The sequence below is a fragment of the Scyliorhinus canicula genome, chromosome 20, assembly GCF_902713615.1.
Source record: "Scyliorhinus canicula chromosome 20, sScyCan1.1, whole genome shotgun sequence".
Lineage (NCBI taxonomy): Eukaryota > Metazoa > Chordata > Chondrichthyes > Carcharhiniformes > Scyliorhinidae > Scyliorhinus > Scyliorhinus canicula.
In genome coordinates this window covers 77,702,874-77,730,244 of record NC_052165.1, presented here as the reverse complement: position 1 = coordinate 77,730,244, position 27,371 = coordinate 77,702,874, and the positions used below count along the sequence as shown (strand labels likewise).

Sequence of the window (27,371 nt, the reverse complement as noted above, 5' to 3'; positions counted from 1 at the left end):
AAGCAGGGGGGACAAGGAGAGCAACCGAGACTCTGCAAAAGAACTCAAGTTGCTTCAAAAGGAAAATAAGCCAGAGCCATAAACTCGTGCGGAGAACAGGAAGACGTGGAGAATCCTTGGATTGCTTTCTCGGACTGCTTTATTTGAAGTAAAGAGGAAGGATGAGCGGCAGCAACCAAGCAGGAAGTGGAGGCAGGCCTATCCTGACTCACTCTGTGGAAGAAATTTTGAACCGGCCTTCTCACAGATTCTGGAGCCAGGCGAGGATGGGGGCCAGGAGGGACCATGACAGAACGTTCAGGCAACTGGAGGATCAAAGAACCAATGGTAAGGCAGGGGCTGGTTATGGAATCAGGTGGGTTGGCGGTGGGAGGAGAGGGGGACATGAGATGAAGGGCTGGGTGGGGGTGCACGGGCAGTTGGTCGAAAGTAAAGGTGAGCAGCAGGGCAGATAAAATGACGTGACTTCCGGAAATTTTGTCGGAATTATTTTTTTCTTCTGGAACAGAATCGCAGCCCACAACCACCATCTCCTGCCCTTTTTAAGTTCAACTCGTTTCTCATCCATCCCCTCGCCCATCCTTCCAGACACCAGTGGCAGATCGGCAGTAAGGCAGGGGATGTCCCTCAGTGCCTCCCCCTAGAGGGGGAGGGAGAAATTCTACCCCTGTTCCTCCATCCTATTGCTATTCAGCATCGCAGTGGATGCACAGGTCAACTCAGGGCAGTATTAAGACAGGGTGTGAAGTTGCTCATGGTCAAAACTGATCGATGCCCTGTCTGGCTAGAACGGAGTGAGAGTGCAGTCCAGTGACAGTAAGCAGCTCTGGAAAAGAGGTGAGGGGAAATTGAAGGGAGAAGGGTTGGGTGAGGTATTCTGTTGACCGATTGGTAGATTTTTCATGCCATTCAAATATTCAAGGCCGAGTATTGAACCACAGTGTTCTAGAGAGGGTTAGCTGTACACCTGTCAGACCGGGCCTTTAAAGGGTTAACTTATGAGATCTTATGAGGTTATGCATAAACTTGGCCTGTGCTCTCTCAAGTTTAGAAGATCAGGGCTTATCTGATGGAAGTGTTTAAGGTGTAAAACATTAAAAGGATTTAGCAAGGTAGAGGCAGAGAAACTATTTCACTTTTTTTGAAATTAGATTTAAGCCTTATCATAGAATTTACAGTGCAGAAGGAGGCCATTCAGCCCATCGAGTCTGCACTGGCTCTTGGAAAGAGCACCCTACACAAGGTCAACACCTCCACTCTATCTCCATTACCCAGTAACCCCGCCCAACACTAAGGGCAATTTTGGACACTAAGGGCAATTTATCATGGCCAATCCACCTAACCTGCACATCTTTGGACTGTGGGAGGAAACCGGAGCACCCGGAGGAAACCCACGCACACACGGGGAGGATGTGCAGACTCCGCACAGTCAGTGACCCAAGCCGGAATCGAACCTGGGACCCTGGAGCTGTGAAGCCATTGTGCTATCCACAATGCTACTGTGCAGCCACACGGAAGGAACAAAATCAGTAAAGATTTTTCCACACAAGTTGAAATCTCAAAATCTCTCCCCAAGAGGCTGTGGGTGTTGGAATTGTCAAGACTGAGATGTTTGTGAGGAGAGGACATCGAGGGTTCTGGAGTGGGTAGGGGAGGGTTAAGTTACAAATCTACCAATTTCTAATTGAATGGGCCTGAGGGACTGAATGCACAATGCTTATTATCATGATCCCAGACCAGACCCCAATAATGGCTAGGACACTGGATCAAACCCCCAATATTTTAGTTTATTTGTAAAACTGTGCGATTCGCTCTGAGTGATTGCATGAAGAAACAGGGATTTGGTATATTTTAGAACAAAACTTTATTATGAATATAATATTAAACTCTTTAACTTCTCATCTGCAAGGAACAACTTACAATTACCCCTTAAATACAACTACTCAATTCCCCATTAAACAATAAGAAAAGAAACATACAGGGCGGGATTCTCCGACGCCAGCACCGAGCGGCGCGATCCACTCCGGCATCCGGCTGACTGGAAGATGCGGAATCGTCCACACTTCCAGGGGGTAAGCCGGCGGCGGAAGTGTTGGCGCCTTGCCAACCGGCAGCGAAGGCCCCGTGCGAGTTGGTGCATGTGCAGAACCGCCGGTGTGGTTCCGCGCATGCGCAGACCGGCTGGCGTGTTCCTGTGCATGCGCAGGGGGTGTTTCTTCCCCACGCCGGCCATGGCGGAGCCCTACAGAGACCGGCGCAGAAGGAAAGAGTGCCCCCATGGCACAGACTCGCCCGCAGATCAGTGGGCCCTAATCGGGGGAAGGCCACCGCGGGGGCCCCTCCTGGGGCCGGATCCCCTTGCGTCCCCCGAGGACTCACCTAGCCAGCCTACAAGCCAGGTCCCGGCATGATGGACCATGTCCATTTCATGCCGGCGGGACTGGCCAAAAACAGGCGGCCGCTCGGCATATCGGGGCCCAGAGGATTTCCTCGGGGAGGCCGCTGCCAATGGCCCCTGACCGGCTCAGCATGATTCCCACCACAGCCCGAAAACCGTCCCTGGAGAATTCGGTAGCCGGCGTCGAAGCGGTAGGGTGCAGAATCCCGTCCACAAGTCTCAATCCATCTTACTGTGGGAGAATCGTGGACTCAACGTCAGGCAGATCAGAATTCAACTCTCTCCAAAAACTGTCTCTCTAAAGCTTTTCAAATGTCTCTCTCCATTCCTTAGCTCCACCCAGCAATGGCCACTTTTCCCCAAGCTGAAAAAAAAATAATCTCTGCAGGCTGCAGGACTAACACCTCAGTGACGTACCCAGTCAAACCACAGCCCATTAGTCCAGACCGAAAAACATATTCCTTTGACGATGTTACCTTCTGGCTGCTAAAAGCACCCAGGCCCTGCAAACCGAATTTTTTAAAAATGTGACCCCTGCAGTCAAACACACTCTAACCCCAGGCTTTAATCCTTAAATTGCCCAGTACTTAGAATCCAATATTCCTAAAGTCTTCCAGTCATCATACTGTTTACATGTCATAGACTGTGCACCGAGCCTATAATGAGGACTTCACCATTCAGCAGAAGAGTAACTGTTGCACAGCAGTGACATGTGGGTAGGAGAAAATGATGGGATCTTGAGGGAACAATGCACAAGTAAAATAAATCGTACAGTCACCACAATGTGTGGAACCAAACACTAGTCTGTCTAATGAGGGTGGCGTTCCAGTAGATACAGAGAACTAACATTAGTGAGATATCTTTGGGTGAGGTGATGCAATTGATGTGTTACTGGGCCCTTAATCCAGAGGCCTGGACAAGTTGTCCAGAGGATTTGAGTTTGAATCCCACCGCAGTTTGAGAATTGAAATTCAAGTCAATAGTGGAAATAGTGGCCAAGAAACCTGTTGTTAAAAATCCAATGAGTTCAGTAATCACCTTTAATGAAGGAAGCCTATTCGCCTTTACCATGGCCGAGAAGTAACTGTCCCCCCACACCAACGCGGTTGACTTTAACTGTCCTCTGAGGCGATGGGCTGAGCACAATGCAGAGGATTGAGAAGTGTCACTGCCTCATTCTGAATTCAGAATGTCCAATTCACCTAACAAGCACGTCTTTCGGGAACATGTTTCACTCTGTGTCAGTTTGAGTGTCTGGGCTCGATTCTTCAGCCCTGCCTACCTCAAGATTGCCATGGGCGAGACGCGGATAATGGAAAAGCCCATTGACCCCAGGCGGGATTCTCCAGTTGCCGGGCGGGTGTAGCCGGAGAATCCCGCCCATATTTGTCTTCGCATTTCTGTCAGGAACTGGAATTCAACGGGTCGTTAAGATTCTCTCGGTGGAATTCTCCATCGGCGGGATTCTCCGTTCCACCGAGAGCTCACCCATTGCCCGTGGGTTTCCCGGTGGTGTGGGATGGCCGCAATGGGAAATCTCAATGGCAGGAGTTGGAAATGGCGAATCCCGCTGCCGGCGAGGGCGCGCTGCTGAGGAACACGCAGCTGGCAGACCGCAGAATCCTGCCCTCTTTTCCCACTGGCAGTACACTCCACTTGTGGGTTTCCCAGGAGAGTGGAGTGGCTTCAATGGGAAATCCCATTGACAAGCGATGGGAGTGGAGAATCCCGCCCCAGCGGACGGCGCACCGCTGAGAAACACGTGGTTGGGGAACCGGAGAATTTGTGTGTATTTTTGAGTGTGTATTTGTGTGTGTGTGTATTTGTGTGTGTTTGTGTGTGTGTATTTGTGTGTGTGTGTGTGTATTTGTGTGTGTTTGTGTGTGTGTATTTGTGTGTGTGTATTTGTGTGTGTTTGTGTGTGTATTTGTGTGAGTGTGTGTATTTGTGTGTTTGTGTGTGTGTATTTTTGTGTGTTTGTGTGTGTGTATTTGTGTGTGTTTGTGTGTGTGTATTTGTGTGTGTTTGTGTGTGTGTATTTGTGTGTGTGTATTTGTGTGTGTGTATTTGTGTGTGTTTGTGTGTGTATTTGTGTGAGTGTGTGTATTTGTGTGTGTATTTGTGTGTGTGTATGTGTATTTGTGTATGTGTGTATTTGTGTGTGTGCGTATTTGTGTGTGTGTGTGTGTATTTGTGGGTGTGTGTATTTGTCTGTGTGTGTGTCTGTGTGTGTGTTTGTGTGTGTGTGTGTATTTGTGTGTGTGTGTCTGTGTGTGTGTTTGTGTTTGTGTGTGTGTGTGTATTTGTGTGTGTGTGTATTTGTGTGTGTCTGTGTGTGTGTCTGTGTGTGTGTGTGTTTGTGTGTATTTGTGTGTGTGTGTGTATTTATGTGTGTGTGTCTGTGTGTGTGTATTTGTGTGTGTGTGTATTTGTGTGTGTGTGTCTGTGTGTGTATTTGTGTGTGTGTGTGTATTTGTGTGTGTGTGTGGTGTGTGCCTGTCTGGGCATTAAGGGGTCTGTTTTAATTTTAACTGTGATGCAGGTTGCTTCAGATCAGTTTGCCCATGCTTCCTGTTAACTATGTTTTGCACTGAACTCTTGTCCAATGTGCACACTGCCATTAATAAACCTACGTAAGGGATCTCACTATGGATTGCAAGATTTGCTCACCCAGTGGCCACGTCAGAGACATATACAGCATAATCTAACACTGAACCAGACTGGCCAACACAACAGCAGCAACTTGCATTTATATAGCACCTTTCATGTAGTAAAACATCACGAGCAATAGCAACCAAAACATTTTATTGATTCATAGGCTTTTTATTGCCCATACCTAATTGCCCTTGAGATGGTGGCGGTGAGTTGTCTTCCTGAACTGCTGCAGTCCATGTGTAGGTACACCACAGTGCTGTTAGGGAGGGAGTTTGAGGATTTTGACCCAGCGACAGTGATGGAACGGAGATATATTTCCAAGCCAGGGTGGTGAGCGGACTGTGAAGGGAACCTCCAGGTGGTTGTGGTGTGTTCCTATCTGCCTGCTATCCTCGTCCTTCCAAGTGCTAAAGGATGCAAGTTTGGAAGGTGCTGTCAAAGGAGGCTTGATGAATTCCTGCAGTGCATCTTGTAGATGGGACACACTGCTGCTACTGTGCCTCAGTGATGGAAGGAGTGTGGGTAAGTGTGCTGGATGGAGCACCAATCAAGTGGGCTGCTTTGTCCAAGATGGTGTCAAGCATCGTGTTTGTTGTTGGAGCAAGTGGAGAGTGTTTCATCACTTTCCTGACTTGTGCCTTGTCGATGGGGGGGGGGGGGGGGGGCGGTAGCACAGTGGTTAGTACAGTCGCTTCACAGCTTCAGGGTCCCAGGTTCGATTCCCGGCTTGGGTCACTGTCTGCGCGGAGTTTGCACTTTCACCCCGTGTCTACGTGGGTTTTTTCCGGGTGCTCCAGTTTCCTCCCACAGTTCAAAGATATGCAGGTTAGATGGATTGGCCATGATAAATTGTCCTTAGTGTCCAAAAAGGTTGGGTTGGGTGGGTGGGGTTACTGGGTTACGGGGATAGGGTGGGTGTGGGTGGAAGTGTGGGCTTAGGTAGGGTGCTCTTTCCAAGGGCTGGTGCAGACTCAATGGGCTGAACAGGCTCCTTCTGCACTGTAAATTCTCTGATTCTATGATGGTGGACAGGCTCCTGGGAGTCAGGAGATGAGTCACATGTCACAGAAATAAAGTCGGTGACTGTGATGATTTGTAGCAATAGTCCATTTCAGCGCACTGCAGCAGAAAAGGGTCACCTGGATAATGGGACCGATTGGGATGAGAAAATTTAGGGAGGCACGGCGGCACAGTGGTTAGCACTGCTAGCTCACGACGCCGAAGATCCGGGTTCGATTCTGGCCCCGGGTCACTGTCCGTGTGGCGTTAGCACATTCTCCCCTTGTCTGCGTGGGTCACACCCCCATAATCCAAAAGATGTGCCTGGTATGTGATTGGCCACGCTAAATTGCTCCTTAATTGCAAAAAAAATAATTGGGTACTCTAAATTTATTTTCAAGAAGAAAAAAAAAGAGAATGTGTAATCACCCCGGGGTGGAGTCCTCTCTTAGGTAGAAGACAACTTGTGGGGACTGGGGCAGTCATGTGGATGTTGGCCTCTGTACAGTTTTTCTTATTAATAAATATCTTTCGTGTTTCTAATGATTCACTCCTGTAAACATGCATCATTACATTTGTTGACAAGAATAAAATGGATTATGAAGACACAGCCTCTGGCCTGACATCTGTGAGAACCTTGTTTTAATCGAAGTCTGAAGAAACAAATACTCACTTGAATGCTTCTGTTTGAGCAAATAGACCCAATTGAGATGTTGCAATATTGCGAGACCCTGAGTGGCGGACGTGGAGCTGAATTCGCCTGTACAATCAGCTGAATAAAAGATGACAGGCTTAAAGAGGTAATGCATTTAAAGTGGTAAAGCATTTAATATGGCGATGTACTTAAAGCAGGAATCGCAAGAAGAGCAATGGACAGGAAAATTGGAGAAGACTCCAGTTGGAGGGCAACTCTCAAAAAGGTCCATAAGCGACAAATACCTCAAGAAGAGGCAACAGAAGACTTCAGAGAGAGGGCACTCAATGACCCCAGGTGGGCAATGAAAGACCCCATGTTGGCAATGAAAGACCCCAGATAGAGGGCATTGAAAAGCCCCAGAAGAAGAGTGCTGAAAAATCCTGGAAGGAGGACAATCAAAGACCCCAGAAGGAGGGATGTAAGACGCCACAAGGATGACAACTAGAGAATTGCAGAACGGAAACAGTCGTGGATTAAGTCAGGTCCCATGAATTATTTCCTCTGAGACCAGGGGCGGGATTCTCCGACCCCCCCTCCGGTCGGAGAATCTCCAAGGGAAGGCGTGAATCATGCCCCGCAGCTCCGATGTCGGCTGCCGAATTCTCCGCCGCTGGTTCTCAGGCAGGGCGGGCATCATGCCACGCCGGTCGGGGGCCATTGGCAGCGGCCCCCCCCCCGGCAATTCTCCAGGTCCCGATAGCCCGAGCAGCCGTCGTTTCCTGGCAAGTCCCGCCGGTGTGAAATGGACATGGCCCATCACGGCAGGACCTGGCTTGTAGGCCGGCTAGGTGAGTCCTCGGGGGTGATCCGGCCCCAGGGGGGGGGGGGGGGGGAACCCTACAGTGACCTGGCCCGCGATCGGGGTCCACCGATCTGCGGGCGGCCCTGTGTCTGGGGGCACTCTTTCCTTCTGCGCCGGCCTCTGTAGGGCTCTGCCATGGCCGGCATGGGGAAGAACCCCCCCTGCATATGCACAGGAACACGCCGGCTGTTTTGCTCATGCGCGGAACCACGGCGGCAGTTCTGCGCATGCGCCAACTCGTGCCGTCCCTTCGGCGCCGGTTGGCTCGCCAACCCCGACCTAGCCCCCGGAAGTGCGGAGGATTCTGCACCTTCCGGTCGGCCCAACGCTGGAGTGGTTCGCGCCGCTCTTGGCGCCGGCGTCGGACCATCCGGCCACTTGCGGGAGAATCCCGCCCCAGATTCCTGTTGTACCAACTGGATGTGGAGGGACGGATCATTCATCAACATGTGGATCATTTGAGGAGTAGAAAGACTCTCCAGCAGTCAGAGCTGCCATTACGAAAGATTTTCAAACTTATTAGCGACACAGTACCTGATTGACCGGTGGGACTGATACCTCCGTGGAAGCAAATAGTGACGACTCACCTGTGCCAGAAGAGGTACCCTTTAATGCCGTTACTTTTAACGTCGATCCTGTGGAAGCATCTCGAACAATAGGCTTATTCCGATTTACAAGAAGCAGAAAAACCCCTCAAAGACTCGACATACAATTGTCCAACTCATGTACATAGGGTGAGTTTCTCCGTCCCTCCGCAGCCAGATATCTGGTGTAGAATGCTATCAGGATTCTCCATTTCGGCGACTGGTCAATGGAGTTTCCAATTGTGGGGCAGCCGGCAAAACGAAGAATCCAAATGGCAGAGAATTCAACCCATAATGTTTAGTTAGAATTCAGGACTGAGTAATTTAGTTAGTGAAGGTTGTATGAAGGAGTTAAGGCGGTGATTTGTGGTGATTGTCCCTTTAAAAGCAACATGGTTTGAGTAACCATTTGGGATTAAGAGTGGGTAATCACCCCAGGGGGTGGAGTCCTCTCTTGGGAAGATGACAGTTCAGAGACGTGAAGGGGCTAGGCAGCCGGTGGGCTGATGTTGGGGAACCGTGGGGCTGTTGGCCTCTGTAGAGTATTTCTAAGCAATAAATACCTTTCATGATATAAGTGAACATGCATCATTACAGTGACAAATAACAGATTGCTACATGCTTGGTCGAAGATGTAGTTTTTTCAGTGATGCCTTTAAGGATGAAAGAGAGGCAGAGACAACAAAGTTAGTGACAGTATTGCAGAGGATCGAGTATATGAGGCTGAAGGTGCTCAGTGTAACTGGGGTTTAAACATTATGGGTGGAATCTTCTATTCCTGCCAGCCATGGGGATCATGCAGGCGGGATAAGCAAGGTGAGTCTGAAAATCCGTTTTCCGATGGTGGGAAATTATTTAGGAATCTTGTTCTCCCCACTTTTATGGCGGCTTAAAGGTCGAAGGTCAAGTGTCCTCGTGGAGCTATGTCAGGAACCCTATTTGTATCTCGTGCATGCTTACTGAAACACCAATACACCAGAGTCTTGTTCCTCCTCCAAACTTAGAGCTCCAACAGTGGGACTTTAGAACATTCTATTTCACAACTGTACATAAATGGTTGTGCACCTGGCAAGGGAGGCTTCTTACTGGATCAGTTGATGCTTCGCCATTCCTGCAGAGTGCTCCCAGGTGCTTTGAGCCAAAGCTGTTCCAAGGCTGGCAGTGGTATGGAGGGGAAATGGATGGCTGGAGAAGGAAGAAGGGGATTGCAGCAGCCTCGTTATCCCCAAAGAGATGCTAATACCCCCATGACTGCAGAGATCAGAGGAATCTTGTTCAATGTTTTGAATACCTGACTTCACAACTACACTGTTTCTATTGGATCCTCTGAACTGACCCCCTCCTGTCCACAAGAGAAATGTGAGGGCTCCTCTGGGATAATCCAATTTGGATTTGACCAGAGTTCAAGTCGAGGGCAAGCCAAATCTGAGGTAAAGCAGTCAGTTGGAAGATCAAAGGAAAACCAGTGGCTGGAACAAATTTTAAAACACAAGTAACTTACCACAGAAAATTCCTTTTCCCTGAACACTAAGAAAACGGCAGTGTTCCATGTCCAGATTTTGTTCTGCAGGGGAATTTAAACAGTGATACTTTGGAGTCTCTTAGTACAGAACAATTGAATGCTAGGGAATTACAGTTAAAATAACCGAGCAAAATCAATAGAAGTGAACTGATCCAGTCTTCGATGGAGCATTTGGATCTCACGTTACCAGAAGAGCAGTTAGATTTAGAGGTCAACCATGAGTCCAAATCACGTCCCTGAAGGAAGGGTGAGGTGCCTCATCCCCTTATGGCCTAGCCAGTGCTGGATCCCGCCCATGGCTAGAACGATGGTATGCATGTCTAAGCATAAATCTGACAGAAACTGCTGGACCTGGTTCTCTGAGGTGGTTGCCGCCCTTCACATGGAGATCGCATACTGGAGTCACGACATCGGAGTGAACGGATGGAGACTCCTCCATCCCTTGGTCCCAGTCTGCTAACGTCCTCTGACTGTCTCTGCATCTCCAACATTTCTCTCAGGTCCGATTCCAGAGGCTCGTCTTTGGACTCAGACTCAGCAGGAGCCCGGTCTCCAGCTATCCTCCGAGTGCCAGCGATCTCAGCTGTCACTGCCTCCACCTGCTGCTGGCCCATGTCTATGAGGAGAGGTTGAGTAGACTGGGACTGTACTCGTTGGAATTTAGAAGGATGAGGGGGGAACTTATAGAAACATTTAAAACTATGAAGGGAATAGATAGGATAGATGCGGGCAGGTTGTTTCCACTGGCGGGTGACAGCAGAACTAGGGGGCATAGCCTCAAAATAAGGGGAAGTAGATTTAGGACTGAGTTTAGGAGGAACTTCTTCACCCAAAGGGTTGTGAATCTATGGAATTCCTTGCCCAGTGAAGCAGTTGAGGCTCCTTCATTACATGTTTTTAAGGTAAAGATAGATAGTTTTTTGAAGAATAAAGGGATTAAGGGTTATGGTGTTCGGGCCGGAAAGTGGAGCTGAGTCCACAAAAGATCAGCCATGATCTAATTGAATGGCGGAGCAGGCTCGAGGGGCCAGATGGCCTACTCCTGCTCCTAGTTCTTATGTTCTTATGAGATAATTGATCTGTTTCCTGCGCTGTAGGGTCCTCTGATGTTGGGCCCCCATGGTCGTTCTCCACCCTGGTCGTCTCCCCTGTGATCGGGTGGGAGAGCCTCCTGTTCCCATCCCTCAGAAAGGGGATCTTCTGCCTTTCCTTAATCACCTGGAGAAGAATCTCCAGGGAGGTATCGCTGGACCATGGGGTGGAGGCTGCTGCCTTCTCCTTGAATTCTCCTTTCTGGAATCTGGAGGTCCGGCCTGCGGAGAGTGAATGGCTGCCCTTGTGCTGTTTAAACATGGCGGCCTGACATTGAAGCCTGTGAGATGATGCCAGGGTGGAAGACTTCTTGCCCACCAGGCCACAAAATTCATCCTGCTTCTCACAGCTGCATAATTAGTGAGCCGAGCAGCACAAAATGGCGCATATTAGAACCATAGAACTCCTACAGGGCAGGAGGAGGACATTCGGCCAATCGAGTCTGCACTGACCCTCTGAAAGTGCACACTATCTGGGCCCACCACCACTTTATCCTCATAACTCCACCTAAAGGGCAGCACGGTAGCATGGTGGTTAGCATAAATGCTTCACAGCTCCAGGGTCCCAGGTTCGATTCCCGGCTGGGTCACTGTCTGTGCGGAGTCTGCACGTCCTCCCTGTGTCTGGTGGGTTTCCTCCGGGTGCTCCAGTTTCCTCCCACAGTCCAACGATGTGCGGGTTAGGTGGATTGGCCATGATAAATTGCCCGTAGTGTCCTAAAAAGTAAGGTTAAGGGTGGGATTGTTGGGTATAGGGTGGATACGTGGGTTTGAGTAGGGTGATCATGGCTCGGCACAACATCGAGGGCCGAAGGGCCTGTTCTGTGCTGTACTGATCCTGCTCATCTAAGGGGGAATTTACCATGGCCAATCCACCTAACCTGCACATCTTTGCGCTACGAGAGGAAAGGGGAGCACCCGCAGAAAACCAACAGAGACACGGGGAGAAAGCGCAACTCTACACAATCAGTCACCCGAGACCCGGGTCCTGGCACTATGAGGCAGCAGTGCGAAGCACTGGGCCACCATGCTGTCCTGTTTCAGCCGTCACACTCTCCAGCAGAGGTCACCTTGATTGTCACCCTGATTTTCCGGCCTGTAAAGTCTCCGGAATGGAAAATACCACCCTGTGAGTATTTGTACTCATTAACTAGGGTCTCTGTGCTCAGTGTAACTGGGGTTTAAACATTCTGATTGCCATATTTTAAAGTTATGCCACCTTGCTCTCGACATCCCAGTCAGAAGAAATAATTTTTCTCTCCCCATCATATTACACATAGCATTTTGTGGTACCCAAGTTTCAGACTAAGTCTATAATTCACAGCCACGTTTAACCCTGCAGTTCTTTTCGTACTGTCATAGCTCGGGGATTGTTTGGGCTATCTATACCCCTTCAGCTTTCCTTGCATAATTACTTGGCAGTTCCTTCCCAGATCAGCAAGACAGACAGAAGTCTGCTCAGGAACGCCTGAGGGAGGCGCTGAAGACGGTGTTTATACCATCAGCTTCACCGAGCCAGCTCAGTGCCGCCATCTTGGAGACCCATGGTGAGGAGGACCTGAAGGAAGACAGGAACTGCGGGGAGGAGGCGAGTGACTGTGAGACCACAGTGGACAGCTCCTATGGTGAGTTCTGCCTCAGGAGTAAAACTAAAGACAAGAGGTTCAGAATGGGAACAGAAGTCCAGAGGTGCTTTAACCCAAAGGGTAATTTGGTGGCAGGTTATGTTAGTAGGGAAGGAATCTATGTTTTGCCCTTGTGGTCTGCTGGTTCCTCACAGGGGCCATCTGAGGTTTGGGAGGGTATAGCAACGCAGTGGATAAACTTTCTGGTTTAGTAATCCAGAGTCACGACAGTTCAAATTCTCACCATGCCATTTGAGGTCATTTTAATAAACTCTGTATCAGTTGTAGCCAGATTGTTGTGAATAATTGAAAGAAAGATCAAATGATTTTGAGGCAGGCTAGTGTAGGTTGCTGCTAACAAATGTTTCTTTGTTCCCGATTGTTGCCTAGATGACAGCTCAGCAGGGGCAGTACTAATGTTATCACTTGAGGGAAGATGTTTGTGTTGACTCGCCCACACACTTGGCATGTCGCCGGGTAGATAGAGTGCCCACAGGGTTCAATTCGAATCAGCTGCCAGTCAGAACCACAACCAGAAATATCTGGCCACCCATCACACAAATCAGAATGCAAGCCAACCCTCACACTAACAAAACCAACATCCATAGGGCCACAATTCAGCTCTATTTCAAATTCCTTTGTGCCTGATTAAACTGCTCTAAGCATTTCGTGGAATCAATGCCGGGTTTTTGGTGCGGGCGGGAAGGTGGGGGGGGGGGGGAGGGGGGGGGGCATGAGGCAGGGCTCGGGTGGTGAAATAGTTCTTGACATCAATGGAAAATCAAATCGGTCAAGGGGCAGCACGGTAGCATTGTGGATAGCACAATCGCTTCACAGCTCCAGGGTCCCAGGTTCGATTCCGGCTTGGGTCGCTGTCTGTGCGGAGTCTGCACATCCTCCCCGTGTGTGCGTGGGTTTCCTCCGGGTGCTCCGGTTTCCTCCCACAGTCCAAAGATGTGCGGGTTAGGTGGATTGGCCATGATAAATTGCCCTTAGTGTCCAAAATTGCCCTTAGTGTTGGGTGGGGTTACTGGGTTATGGGGATAGGGTGGAGGTGTTAACCTTGGATAGGGTGCTCTTTCCAGGAGCCGGTGCAGACTCGATGGGCCGAATGGCCTCCTTCTGCACTGCAAATTCTATGTAAATAGGTTCGAAATTCCTTCAGTCCAAAACCGGTCTCAACAACCCCCCACCCCATTATGTGTTACTTGGTTAGCCTAACCTATTCTCTATTGTAGGCAAAATTGGTGATTATGTATCATTTGATTAATGAGGTTCAGTCTTCTATATTTAAAATGGAATTCATGGCTACTGCTTCAGCTAAGTTTCCATTTGTCCTGTGGCCTTGAGAGCCTGCAGATAAAACACATCGACACACTGGATGGCCTAGGTTTGGAGTGTCAGTGATGCTTCATAAAGAGACGCTGTTTAGGATAGTTTAATAGCACTTCATCATTCAACATGAAGGGCAAGAGTAATAATCTCATTGGAATACATCCTAGTATCCCCTGCAAGCCATATGCCATCCTGACTTGGAATTATATCGCTATTCCTTCATCATCAGTGTGCCAATATCCTGGAACTCCCTCCCTAACAGGTTTACACTACACTAGATAGAATACATTGGTTCAAGAAGGCAGCTCACCACCACCTTCTGATGGGCACCTAGGAATGGTTAATCAGTGATGGCCTAGCCAACGATGCCCACACCCCATGTACAAACAATAGGTTAGATTTAGATTTATGGTCACGTGTACCGAGGTACAGCGAAAAGTATTGGTCTACGTACAATCCAGGCAGATCATTCGATGCACGAAAAAAACATAGGACATACGACAGTACGATTATAAACGATGTAGGAAGAGGATATGTGGAGGAGAGCTCACGGAGAGTCTCCAGACCCTGGTGCCATCTTGGAATAGGAGGAGAATAAAACAAAGGCTCAAATAAGGAGCAAACTTTCTGTTATAAGACTGAGGTAGCTCGTAGTTACGAGACGTGCAACTAAAACCAATGGCATAAACGGGACCCATTCATATAAATATAAAAAATTAAATCGCTTATTGTCACAAGTAGGCTTCAAATGAAGTTATTGTGAAAAGCCCCTAGTCGCCACATTCCGGCGCCTGTTTGGGGAGGCTGGTAGGGGAATTGAACCGTGCTGCTGGCCTGCCTTGGTCTTCTTTAAAAGCCAGTTCTTTAGCCCTGTGCTAAACCAGCCCCTGTTGGGCACAGAGACCTTACCACAGATACTTTAATTCAGATGCTTTGGGTTGAGACGGTGCTTCATGATGCCAGTTGCCCCATTAGTTTAAAAATTGGATGGTGCAGTTATAGAACATAGAACAGTACAGCACAGAACAGGCCCTTCGGCCCTCGATGTTGTGCCGAGCAATGATCACCCCACTCAAACCCACGTATTCACCCTATACCCGTAACCCAACAAGCCCCCCTTAACCTTACTTTTTAGGACACTATGTGCAATTTAGCATGGCCAATCCACCTAACCCGCACATCTTTGGACTGTGGGATGAATCCGGAGCACCCGGAGGAAACCCACGCACACACGGGGAGGACGTGCAGACTCCACACAGACAGTGACCCAGCCGGGAATCGAACCTGGGACCCTGGAGCTGTGAAGCATTTATGATAACCACCATGCTACCCTGCTGCCCGGTTATCAAGGCACTACCTGATGCCCGGGGATTTCTGACCCCGGGTGTCTGGTACTGACAATGGGTAATCAGATATAGACTGAACTTGTGTAAGCAGTATTATTGCACTGGGAGTTTTCCTTCTGAAAAAGCAGAGCCTGTCCAATAATTTTGTGACCTTTCTCCTGTCAACCTCCAGATGAAAGAAAATCAAAGAGAAGAATGCGGACCACCTTCACCACAGAACAGCTCCATGAGCTGGAGAAGATCTTCCAGATCACACACTATCCAGATGTTTGCACACGGGATCAACTGGCAGCTAAGATTAACCTGGCTGAAGCCAGAGTTCAGGTGAGCGGGTTTATTTTCCTTATCCCAGCTCTTTTCCTTCATTTCCCGAAGAACCCAATTTGTGCCGGGAGCAGGTATTTGGTGGACACTGCCAGCTGGTCGACACAAACATAGAACAGTACAGCACTGAACAGGCCCTTCGGCCCTCGATGTTGTGCCGAGCAATGATCACCCCACTTAAACCCACGTAACCCGTATACCCATAACCCAACAATCCCCCCCATTAACCTTACACTACGGGCAATTTAGCATGGCTAATCCACCTAACCTGCACATCTTTGGACTGTGGGAGGAAACCGGAGCACCCGGAGGAAACCCACGCACACACGAGGAGGATGTGCAGACTCCACACAGACAGTGACCCAGCCGGGAATCGAACCATAAAACCAAGATGCGAGTAGGCCATTCAGCCCCTCGAGCCTGCTCCACCATTCAATAAGATCATGGCTGATCTGATACTAACCGCAAATCTGCATCCTGCCGACACCTGATAACCTTTCACCCCCTCGATTTCCAAGAATCTATCCACCTCTGCCTTAAAATTATACAAGGGGCTTCCACCACCTTCTCAGGAAGAAAGTCCCAAAGACTCTCTGAAATAAATATTTTTGCCTCATCTCCATTTGAATGAGCGACCCCTTATTTTCAAACAGGATGTGGAAGCTTTGGAAAAGGTGCAAAGGAGATTTACCAGGATGTTGCCTGGAATGGAGAGTAGGTCTTACGAGGAAAGGTTGAGGGTGCTAGGCCTTTTCTCATTAGAACGGAGAAGGATGAGGGGCGACTCGATAGTGGTTTATAAGATGATCAGGGAATAGACAGTCAGAGACTTTTTCCCCGGGTGGAACAAACCATTACAAGGGGACATAAATTTAAGGTAAATGGTGGAAGATATAGGGGGGATGTCAGAGGTAGGTTCTTTACCCAGAGAGTAGTGGGGGCATGGAATGCACTGCCTGTGGAAGTAGTTGAGTCGGAAACGTTAGGGACCTTCAAGCGGCTATTGGATAGGTACATGGATTATGGTAGAATAATGGAGTGTAGATTAATTTCTTCTTAAGGGCAGCACGGTAGCATTGTGGATAGCACAATTGCTTCACAGCTCCAGGGTCCCAGGTTCGATTTCGACTTGGGTCACTGTCTGTGTGGAGTCTGCACATCCTCCCCGTGTGTGCGTGGGTTTCCTTCGGGTACTCCGGTTTCCTCCCACAGTCCAAAGATGTGCAGGTTGGGTGGATTGGCCATGATAAATTGCCCTTAGTGTCCAAAATTCTATGATTAACCTAGGAGAAAAGTTCGGCACAATATTGTGGGCCGAAGGGCCTGTTCTGTGCTGTATTTCTCTATAAGACAAAACATCCTGTCCACATCCCCCTCCTGTCAAGACCCCTCAGGATTTTATATGTTTCAATCAATCTTACTCTTCCGAACTCCAGCGGATACAAGCCTGGACTGTCCAATCTTCCCTCATATCACAACCCGCTCTTTGCAGGTATTAGTTTGGTAAACCTTCCTGCCCAAGCTATCAAAGCTGCCAGGCTGGCTACTTTTCTTTTGCCTTTCCCAGTCCAATATAATATGGTGGCAGAGGCAGATTGATGCCCGTAAGTGGTCTTCAATAGGCCGAAGGGATGCTGGCTGCCTTAATGTGTGGGACGGGTCAGCGGGTGGAGGAAGGTGGTGAGCTGCCCACCCACTTTACTTTACATGCCCCCCCCCCCTCCCCGCATCTTCAAATATGGAGGTGAGCATCTGTAAAATTCACCTTTTGGAATCAATCCCTCAGCAAGAAAAGTCATAGCAAGTTTTGAAAAAATTAAACATGAATTGGAACATCACCTTCTGATAGAGTAAGGTAAATACTCTTATCTACTTTACTCAGCTTATTTTGATCAGTTTATTGGATCCAATAAAATAATGTGCTACTTTGGATATTAGCACTGTTAATTAGCAATGAATGTCGGTGGTGGAGGGTTTGAATGTTTGTGGAAGCGCTGCCAATCAAGCGGGCTGCTTTGTCCTGGATGGTGTCGAGCTTCTTGAGTGTTGTTGAAGATGCACTCATAGAAACATACAAACATAGAACATAGGTGCAGGAGTAGGCCATTCGGCCCTTCGAGCCTGCACCACCATTCAATATGATCATGGCTGAGCATGCAAATTCAGTATCATAGAACATAGAACATAGAACATAGAACATAGAACAGTACAGCACAGAACAGGCCCTTCAGCCCTCAATGTTGTGCCGAGCCATGATCACCCTACTCAAACCCACGTATCCACCCTATACCCATAACCCAACAACCCCCCCTTAACCTTACTTTTATTAGGACACTACGGGCAATTTAGCATGGCCAATCCACCTAACCCGCACATCTTTGGACTGTGGGAGGAAACCGGAGCACCCGGAGGAAACCCACGCACACAGGGGGAGGACGTGCAGACTCCACACAGACAGTGACCCAGCCGGGAATCGAACCTGGGACCCTGGAGCTGTGAAGCATTTATGCTAACCACCATGCTACCCTGCTGCCCGCTACTCCCGCTTTCTCTCGACACCCCTTGCGACTCTGCAAGAGTTCCAATAGCTTGGAGAGTGTAATGAAGTGCATATCGACTGGGAGGTAAAGCATTAACAAGTTATGCTTTCTCTAACTAGCAGACTTTCTCAAATTCAACTGCTCCTTCTCATGCCTCACTATCTTATCCCAGAATCCCCCGAGTCACATGATATATATATATATATATATATGCCTGTTCTGTGGCTCCCTCTAGTGGTAAGAAGCATTATCAATACCTTGTTAATGCTTTACCTCCCAGTCAATATACACATCATTACACTCTCCAAGCTATTGGAACTCTTCCAGAGTCAATAGAATGATGGAAAATGATCACGAAAGCGTCCACTATTTCTCGGGTCACTTCCTTAAGTAGGCAAGTGGATGGTTTGTCATCACACTACTGACTTGTGCCTTTTAGATGTGGAAAGGCTTTGGGGAGCCGGAACTGAGTTACTTCCAACTAATTCAGAGTGAAGGTGGATATATATTTATTTTTACAGCGGAGAAGATCCAAGCTGCTTAGCGAGCATGCACTTTGCTGCTCTCCTCTGAAATTCGGTCATCTACCAATCTGGCAATGATGTAAACCCATTTTAACAGCAGTGTTAACCCATTCTAAAAGCGGTGTGAACTCATTTTGACAGAACCTCATCTTAACTTATGACCAATGAAATTTTATATCGAGATTGTACATGAATATCAGCTGCAGGATTTCACAACCCTTCAGTTTAATTGAACAGAAAAGTTTTAATTTTTACGCTAACAACCGTCCGTTTAGGGGAAGTTCCACAGATTATGGTCCCAAATAAAGAAGAGTCACTTCCACACTTGTCATTTTGAACCTTGGCCAAGGTTAGACTCTCAGTTAAAAGCAAAGATCACCAAAGGGAATTTCCCTCGAACATCTTTGATTCTGTTGCAGTGATTGTGAAGCGGAAGAACGCTCTGGAGCCTCTAACGAAGTCTGGGAATTAAACGTTAGTGATCCACCTTTCCAGCTGTTATCCCTGCTTTACCTTTCAAGCATTCACAGCACTGGCCCTCTCCACAGAGGACAAACCTGTTCCAGCATTACTGACAATAACAGCATGTGTCAAATGTCATTGGAAACGTGATCACTACCACCTCATCAACACCCTGCGGAGCTGCACTTGTGTCTGACTGAAGCCCTGCAGTGAGTCTTAACGCACATCTCCAGTAGTTAAGAGTGGTGAAGGTGCTGCCGCAGTGCTGCCAAACCGGCTCCTTACCATCAAGGAGTACAGGCTCTGGTATCCTGATCGTAACCGAGATCCAGCCGAAAGAAGCTTCTGATGATCTGTGTGAGGTTGACTTTAGGATGGAAAGCGTAGTGATCACAAAGACACTTGAAGTTCTCTTCACAAACTAAACTAATTTTATTTCATAATAATAATAATCTTATATTGTCACAAGTAGGCTTACATTAATACTGGAATGAAGTTACTGTGAAAAGCCCCTAGTCGCCACATTCCGCCGCCTGTTCGGGCACACAGAGGTAGAATTCAGAATTCTCAGCTGGTACGGGAATTGAACCCGCGCTGCTGGCCTTGTTCTGCATTACAAACCAGCTGTATAGCCCACTGAGCTAGACCAGCCATTAAAAAATATGTTTCACCCCAGATGGGACTTGAACTCACAATCCCTGGCTTAGGAGGCCAGTGCCTTATCCATTAGGCCACTGGGGCAGCCCAGTACTTGATTTACACTATTTGATTTAGAGTTCGACACTTATTCCTATGGTAAACAAATATACTATTAGACTACACTCACTAACACTATCTCTATATTCTAACTACAACTATATTCTATCTTCTCTAGCTCTACAATGCACTCTACTCCAGTCTCCTCTAACTCTAATCGACCCTCGCCAGCTCACTCTCCCAGAAATCTAAGAGTCAGTGCAATTTATAGTACTGTCCCTCAGCTCCCTCTAGTGGCTAGTTTTAACATAACATTAATCTTCACATGCTGGACATTTGTATAACGTCACAGAGCTTCCAACCTTTGTCTGTTCTTCTCAAGCAGATTTGGTTCCAAAACCGCCGAGCAAAATGGAGGAAGTACGAGAAACTGGGGAACTTTGGCGGATTGCAACACCTGACTGAGGTCGAAGTGGTGCCTGCTCCCAAATGCCAAATCATGGTGAGTGAATAACAATGTAGGAAACGCTCAACAAAGGAAGTTGAAGGTCCATCTAGGTCACCTCCTACTATCCTGTTAGTTGCGGGATACAATAACAATGGCGCCTTGACAACGCTAAAAAATCGATCTCTATCGAGGTGTCTACAGTAGAGCCAGACATGAGGAAAGCCCCCAGTGGTGGGGACCTTTGGAAATTCACCTGTTCCTGCTGAGTTCACCATATTTACCATCTCAAATTACTGAAACACTATATCGCAAAGTATTCTGAAAGGAATCCATCTAATTGGAATATTATTCAATCAATATTAATGGCTTCCAGCCTCTCCCTTTGCAGATTGACTACCATCTCACTGAAATATTTATTGGATATTCCTGCAGACCTCGGGCCCTTGTGTGGGACAAAATAGAGGTTCTGAGCCTGCAATTGCTGGGAGTCTGGCGGGGGGAGTTATTTTCCTGGGACCAGCACCCTCATTGGCCTCCTCGGCACTCACCGTCCAATTAAAGGCTTCTTTATTTGTTTATGGGATGTGGGCGTCGCTGGCTGTGCCAGCATTTATTGCCCATCCCTAATTGTCCTTGAGGGGGCAGTTAAGAGTCAACCACATTGCTGTGGGTCTGGAGTCACATGTAGGCCAGACCGGGTAAGGATGGCAGATTTCCTTCCCTAAAGGACATGAATTAACCAGATGGGCTTTTATGACAATCGAAGTGGTCATCATTAGACGTTTAATTCCATATTTGTATTGAAATCAAACTTCACCATCTACAACCTGGATCCCCACATGTGTGGACGAGGTATGGTTTTTCCTATATTCCCGGCCCCCTCTTTGGAGGATGAAGCCTAATTCGATTGGCTGCCGCAGGGAGACTGCGTCCATGGGACCTGCTCAAGTGGCCGCGGGAGCTGCTTAACAATGGCAGGCCCACTAAATGGCCCGGAATTATTTAAATTGGCTGCCCACCTCTGGTCAGTGGACTGCTGATCCGCTTCCCAGTCCCCCTCTGGGAATTTGCCACAGCAGCAGGAACGCATCAGGGAGCTGTCCCGCTCATGTGGCTCGCACCTATTTTCCTGATTCCGCCACCCCTAATCCCCCCTCTCACAGCCCAGCCACCCAGAGAATTTCTGCCCATTGTTTCCACAAATTATATTTGAATTTACAGTAATGCCAACACCGTGCTTTTGTTTTATTGTTCATTGGGTACTGTTGGTCGGAAGCATTTCTCTAATTTCTCTTAACTGAGTGCCTCGCTCAGCCATTTCAGAGGGCAGTTCAGGGTCAACCACATGGGTCTGGAGTCACGTGTAGGCCAGACCGGGTAAGGACGACAGATTTCCTTCCCTAAAGGACATTAGTGAATAGATGTGTTTTACAACAATCCAGTGGTCCGTTCCAGATTTATTTCTCAACTGAATTTAAATTCCCCAGCTAATGTGGTGAAGTTTGAACTTCTCTTTCTAGATCATTAGTCAAGGTTTCTGGACTGCTAGTTGAGTGATATAATTCCAACTATGATTCCAATTCCAATTCTCTTCCCACACCTGGTGTTGCACCAAGGCAGACTTTCTTTTGTTTCCATAGCTAGTAATTGCCAGAGGAGTTCGCTCGTCTGCCCCCAGAGGCTTCTAGCTATAGGGGCTCCACTCCACATGAACGGTGTCTGACCAGGAGTCTCTCCCAGTCTTACCGACAGTCATCGGTGTGTTTGGAAGGATTTACAGGTTGACACTCAACCTATTTGGCCATGTTCCTTGGCCACCAGGTCCTGGGGTGGGACTAGAACCTGGACATGCTGGGCGGGATTCTCCGCTTTGCCAGCGCACAGGGGAATATAGGAGTACGTGTCGTGTCTCAGGCGATGATTACTGCATCGCATTTCAATCAAACTTTGAAGCCTAAACAGTTTGCCTGAACTCGAGAAGCATCAGCATCAGCAGTAATCAAACATCAAGAGCTGGTCTTCGACACTGGGCATATCCTCACGAGCATAGGGTAAGTGAGTGGATCAGGGGAGGGCACCTGAGCACAGTCTCCCTAATATTCCTGGCAGAGGTCTGGGGTCTAGGGGCTCCTGATGGGGTCGGGAGTGAGTGTGTAGAGCAAGGTTTTCCAGTGCAACCTGCTCAGTGGATGGACCTCTGAAAGAAGGCGGGGCACGTAAGGATTGGGGCTTGGGGGGGGGGGTTTGAAGGTCCCGGGATGGAAGACCTAATTGATTGTTGGTCTCTGCTTCTCCAATTCCTTACAGATATACAAAATCTAACTGGTTATGTCGGTTTCTGCAGAGGCCGTACTAGCGGCAGCTCAGGCAGCCAGACGCCAGAAAAGGCGGTAACAGCGCATATGCAGGCTGGAGGTGGCACCCCATGTGCAGGGTGCTGCCACACAACCAGCTGCCCATCAAGCCGAGCAGGAACCCAGAGCGGGATGCCAGCAACGGCCCTTGGTCTTTCAGGAAACTGCATCTCAACAAAGAGACAGTGCGGTACCTGTGCCACATCCTCACAGATTTGGCACTCTATGGAGGAGGATGGCACCCTCTCCCGGTGGCCGTAATGGGTAGCCCTGTACATCTATGCAACCAGCTCATTCCAGGACACGAGCGGCATCCGTGAGGTCACAAATGCCCTGTAGGCCTGGGCATCAGAGTATATCAACTTTGAACTGGACCAGGCCCACTCAGATATCCAGGCTGCAAGATTCTCCGCCATTGCCGAGATGCCCCATGTTCGGGCGGCAATAGATGGCGTGCATGTCACCCTGCCTGCAGTGGGGCATCAGGGGTCCTTAATTATCAGGAAGGCATTCCACTCCCTGACTGTTCAACTCAAGTGCAACCACAGCCTTCAGATCATGTACTTGCTACCCAGGGAGCGTGTTAGACAGCTACATCCTGAGACACTCGGAGATCTCGGTGCCTTCGAGGACCACCCCAGAATGATGGGTTGGCTCTTGTGCAGTAAGGGTTACCTGCTGAGGTCCTGGCTGATGACGCCAGTGCAGAGGCCGGAGACCAAGACGGAGACACGATATAACAAGTCCCATGTTGCCTCCCGTGCTATCATTGAGCATCGGACTTCTCAAAATACGATTCTGATGCCTGGACCGCTCTGTGGTGCACTGCCAGACCCCAGAGGGTCTCCCACTTTGTGGTGTTCTGCTGTACCCTCCACAACATGGCACAGTAGTGGGGCGACAGGCTGTAGGAGGAGGACAAGGGGCATGCAAACTCTTTTGAGAGGAGAAGAGCCAGACCGGGAGGGGCCAGAGGCCGAGCCCTAGGAGGAGCCGCAGAACGAGCTAGAGGGTGGAGCACAGGTGGCAGCAAGGGTCCAGTATACCCAGAGGACCAGGGGCGCCCTCATCCTTGCTGGATTGTCATTGGATCATACTTTGTCCATCAGCTCACCCCTTCTCCCAATCTCTCCTTCCCCCAATCCCTCCTTCCCCTAATCTCCCTCCCCCAATCCCTCCAGTCCCCCAAATCCCTCCTTCCCTCAATCCCCCAATCCCCCCATACCCTCTTTCCCCCGATCTCCTCCTTCCTATCCATTTCCCTCATTCCTCCCCTTCCCCCATTCCCCAACCCTCCCTCACACTGCATTCCCCCCCCCCCCCCTCCCGCTGACTACTGTTCCAGCCCCCAGCGTCTGTGTACCATCCCCCTCAGGCGGACGAGCCTGTGTTGGCTCCGTCAGTGGGTCACTATACAAGGCAGAAGAGTGATGATAACTCACTGTGAGGTCAGCTCCGGTGCTCCTCAGTTTACTCCCGTCTTTCTGATGACAGCACATTCATACCCATCCTGTGAACAGGCTCTGCATCGGAGGCATTTGATCTTGGACAACTGCACCCGTGCCCAGGGGGAGCAGAGGGCAACCAGGGGGTGCAGGCCGACCTGCTGTGAAGATTAACGTGACAGAGGCTGCACGTGTATCTGTTGCAATTTGTTTTAATTGTGAAAATTTGATATTTCCATTCCCCCAGCTGCAGATAGCGGACGCCCCCTCCCCCCACCCACTCAGTGATCCTCTATCTTCTTAATCTTTGGCGGTCTACTGCAATGTCTAGGTGTAGTCCCAGGATGTACATCAGAGGTAACCTGCTGCTTTCCACGCCCTGTGACCTTTGATGCTCTTGGCGATGTCCTTTGGAGACCCTGGAGTTGGAGGGCCCTGGCCAACTTATTGGTGTCACTTGCGTCACTATACCATCCTATCCTGCCCGCTGCCCTTCAGATACAACGGTGTCAGGAGGGTGGATTCGGAAGAACTGAAGGCTGCCATCGTCTCCTTGATGGCAGGCCCCAGGTTGGCATCCATCGCTTCCTCTTCCCTGGCACCTGTAGGGCCCCCGGGGGTCTCCGTGGGATGGAGGGGGCAACATCAGAGGCCTCTCCGTCATCTGGCTCCGCCAGTCCTGGTGGCTCCCCATTGTCTGCACCATGGTTTTGAGGCCCTCAGCGATGTTCCTATGTGACTGGACAACACTCTGGAGTGCCTTGGCAATGTCCATCTGCAGCTGGGACACATCCCTCAGCACCTGGCCCATTCTCTGCAGTGCCTCAGCAATGTCCGACTGCGTCTGGGGCATGTCACCGAGTGACTGGGATGTGATGTCAAGGCCCTCAGCTGTGGTCAGCACAGACTGCCATGCCTCTGATATGGGCAACGTTGCTGATGTGCTCCAAGCTTTGCACTGGGGTCACCACCCTAGCAGTGTTGGCCTCAATGCCACGCATTGTCTGCATTATCTCTGCCGCTGTAGCCTTTGGGACATCTCCAATCGACTATGCGCTCGCTGGAATGTCGCTGACATCCCCTCCTGAATCTCACGGCTGTTTTCTATCATCTGCATCAGCTCTGGGAGAACCTTGTCCAGAGGCTCAGCATCTGACTGGGACTCAGCTGAGTCCTGGGATCCAGCTGACCTCCGACTGCTAACCCCTCCACCAGTTGCCTCAGCAACTGTATAGTGCTCACCAGATTGTGCCCCAGAAGCCTCTCAACTAACGTCACCCATTGAGGTGTGTGTCTCGGTGGAAGGTGAGGATGGCAGCTTTGACACCTAGATGGTGGCCTCCTTGGAGCCCTCCTCGAGGTGGTCTCTTGGATGACAGGTGGTCAAGACTCTGGGTGACCCGACCCCATCAGATGGGGATCGTGCGAGCCAATAGACATGTGGTCAGTGAAAGCGAAGGATCATTTTGTCTGCCATGAACAATTCATTTGAGACAGGTCATCTTGGTGAAGGGACAGTGGATCCTCACCTCTGGGGTACAGGCCAACCTCGCTGTCAATGACTGCTCTCTCTCCTCGGAAAGCCCCACAATTTCCAGGACCTGTTCTTCAAAGGGCGCGTGGCCTCCAATTTCTGGTGCTAGCGGGAGCTCATTTCCAGCACTAAATGCTGTTAAATATGGGCCATGATCTCGTCACCGCAACCGTTGAGAAACACCCGGCAATCATGTCCAAAATGACACTTCAAACTTTTCCCATTAAATCGCACCTTAATGGTCGACTCTCATTCTTCTAAACTCCAATGAGCACAGGACCAACCTACTCAATCTCTTATAAGAAAATCCATCCATACCCGGTATCATCTTGTGAACCTCTCGGGATGACTTCCAATTCCAGTATATGTTTCGGTAAAAAGAACAGTTAATTTCTGATTTGTTTTGCCCCTGACAAGGATAAAAATTCTATTAATAAATAAGTTTGAGGGGGCAGCATGGCGGCGCAGTGGTTAGCACTGGGACTGGGGCGCTGAGGACCCGGGTTCGAATCCCGGCCCCGGGTCACTGTCTGTGTGGAGTTTGCACATTCTCCACATGTCTGTGTGGGTTTCACCCCCACAACCCAAAAGATGCGCAGGGTAGGTGGATTGGCCACGCTAAATTGCCCCTTAATTGGGAAAAAAATAATTGGGTACTCTAAAAAAAAATTTAAAACTTTTTAAAAAATAAATAAGTTAGGGTTTTTTTTTTGCTACAAACCTATGTTTGTCTTTCTTCACAGAGTTCAGGAATTGCACTAAAGAAAGCATCAATAGCTCCATTGCTGTCCAGCCCTTACCACCACATTCCAGAGTCTTTGACATCAATCTTGACACCGTACTCTTTAACATTGGCACCAATGCCCACAGTTGACACCATCGCCATGTCAAAGCTCCAGCCTCACTTCGTATGTGTTCCACCATATCATGTACCTAGCTCCACCAGGCTACAATGGGACATGATGTCTAAGGGCTTAAGAAGAAACAATTCAAACTAAGGTGAACTGCGACAGATCAGAACAAGTACCCCAGTGAATCCAAGAGACAACAACGTATGAAGCTTTCTGGAGCCTGACCTGGAAGTGATTTGGTGTTTTGCATTGTACACATGCTCGTCAAGAGGTCGTATCTAAAAGCCAGAAGATATCAAATTAAGGGAATGGGGATTCGCCGGCCTTTGCCCTGGGAACCTTGACAAAGCCATTCGCATTGGGCTAGTATTGAATGGGAGGGTTGGTACACCCTAACCTCGGGACCCCTAATTGGCTCAGGGTAAGACTTGTGTAGCTTTGTTGATTTCTGTTGTGAATTAGAATGAGAATCCTCCCGAGCCCTTTTTCACCATTTACACTGGAATAGTGTAGTGGAAGAGGACCTTTACTTCCTGTGATAACTCTTGTTATGTACTGTGCCCTCCGATTACTTTAGGCTGCATGGATGATAGTCTTCTCTCTCTGTGTGGCTGCCTTAACAAGGCATAGCTTCAGACAACAGGATTTACTTATGTGATGCACGAGGTGCCTCAGTCCAAACAGCCTGAGGATGTAGAACTTCATCGATTGCTTCTGTCGGTGTTGGATTCTGACCTGGGTGCCAAAGGAAGGTTAATGTTGAAATATTATGGTGTTTCTCCCAGTCCCGTTCTTGTATTGCTGACATGGGGCCATTCTCACCACCTGAACCTTCTTTATATTCACGGAAAGGATGTGTAAAATATACCACTTGTTTTGAGGGTGGGGTAGGGGATGTGATGAAGTGGGTTGAGGAGCGTACACCACACAGTTGATAGTATCCCACGTTGTGGAACAAACAAGGGGAATCAACTGAATGGGCCCGGCTATTATCTCTGAGCTGTGTCTGGAAGATTAATCAGTGTGTATGTACACTTTATTGAACTGACTTGTTCCATCAACCATTGTTAACGCTTTCTGCCTTGATAATGTCAATCTGTTCATGGTATTTGATTAAATCTGATCAGCACTGAAATAAA

The 27,371-nt window shown here is 48.9% G+C and overlaps 1 protein-coding gene and 1 non-coding gene across 2 annotated transcripts; one reads left to right on the top strand and one right to left on the bottom strand.

Annotated features, from left to right (window-relative positions):
- On the top strand, window positions 1-27,371 carry LOC119954618 (intestine-specific homeobox-like). The gene is made up of 5 exons (XM_038779925.1): window positions 1-327; window positions 12,182-12,373; window positions 15,227-15,378; window positions 19,986-20,102; window positions 26,125-27,371. Exons 1-5 carry the CDS (start codon window positions 162-164, stop codon window positions 26,377-26,379), a joined length of 882 nt encoding a protein of 293 aa, XP_038635853.1. The 5' UTR covers window positions 1-161; the 3' UTR covers window positions 26,380-27,371.
- trnar-ccu lies at window positions 19,573-19,645 on the bottom strand. Its single transcript has one exon. It is a non-coding gene; the product is annotated as a tRNA-Arg (tRNA).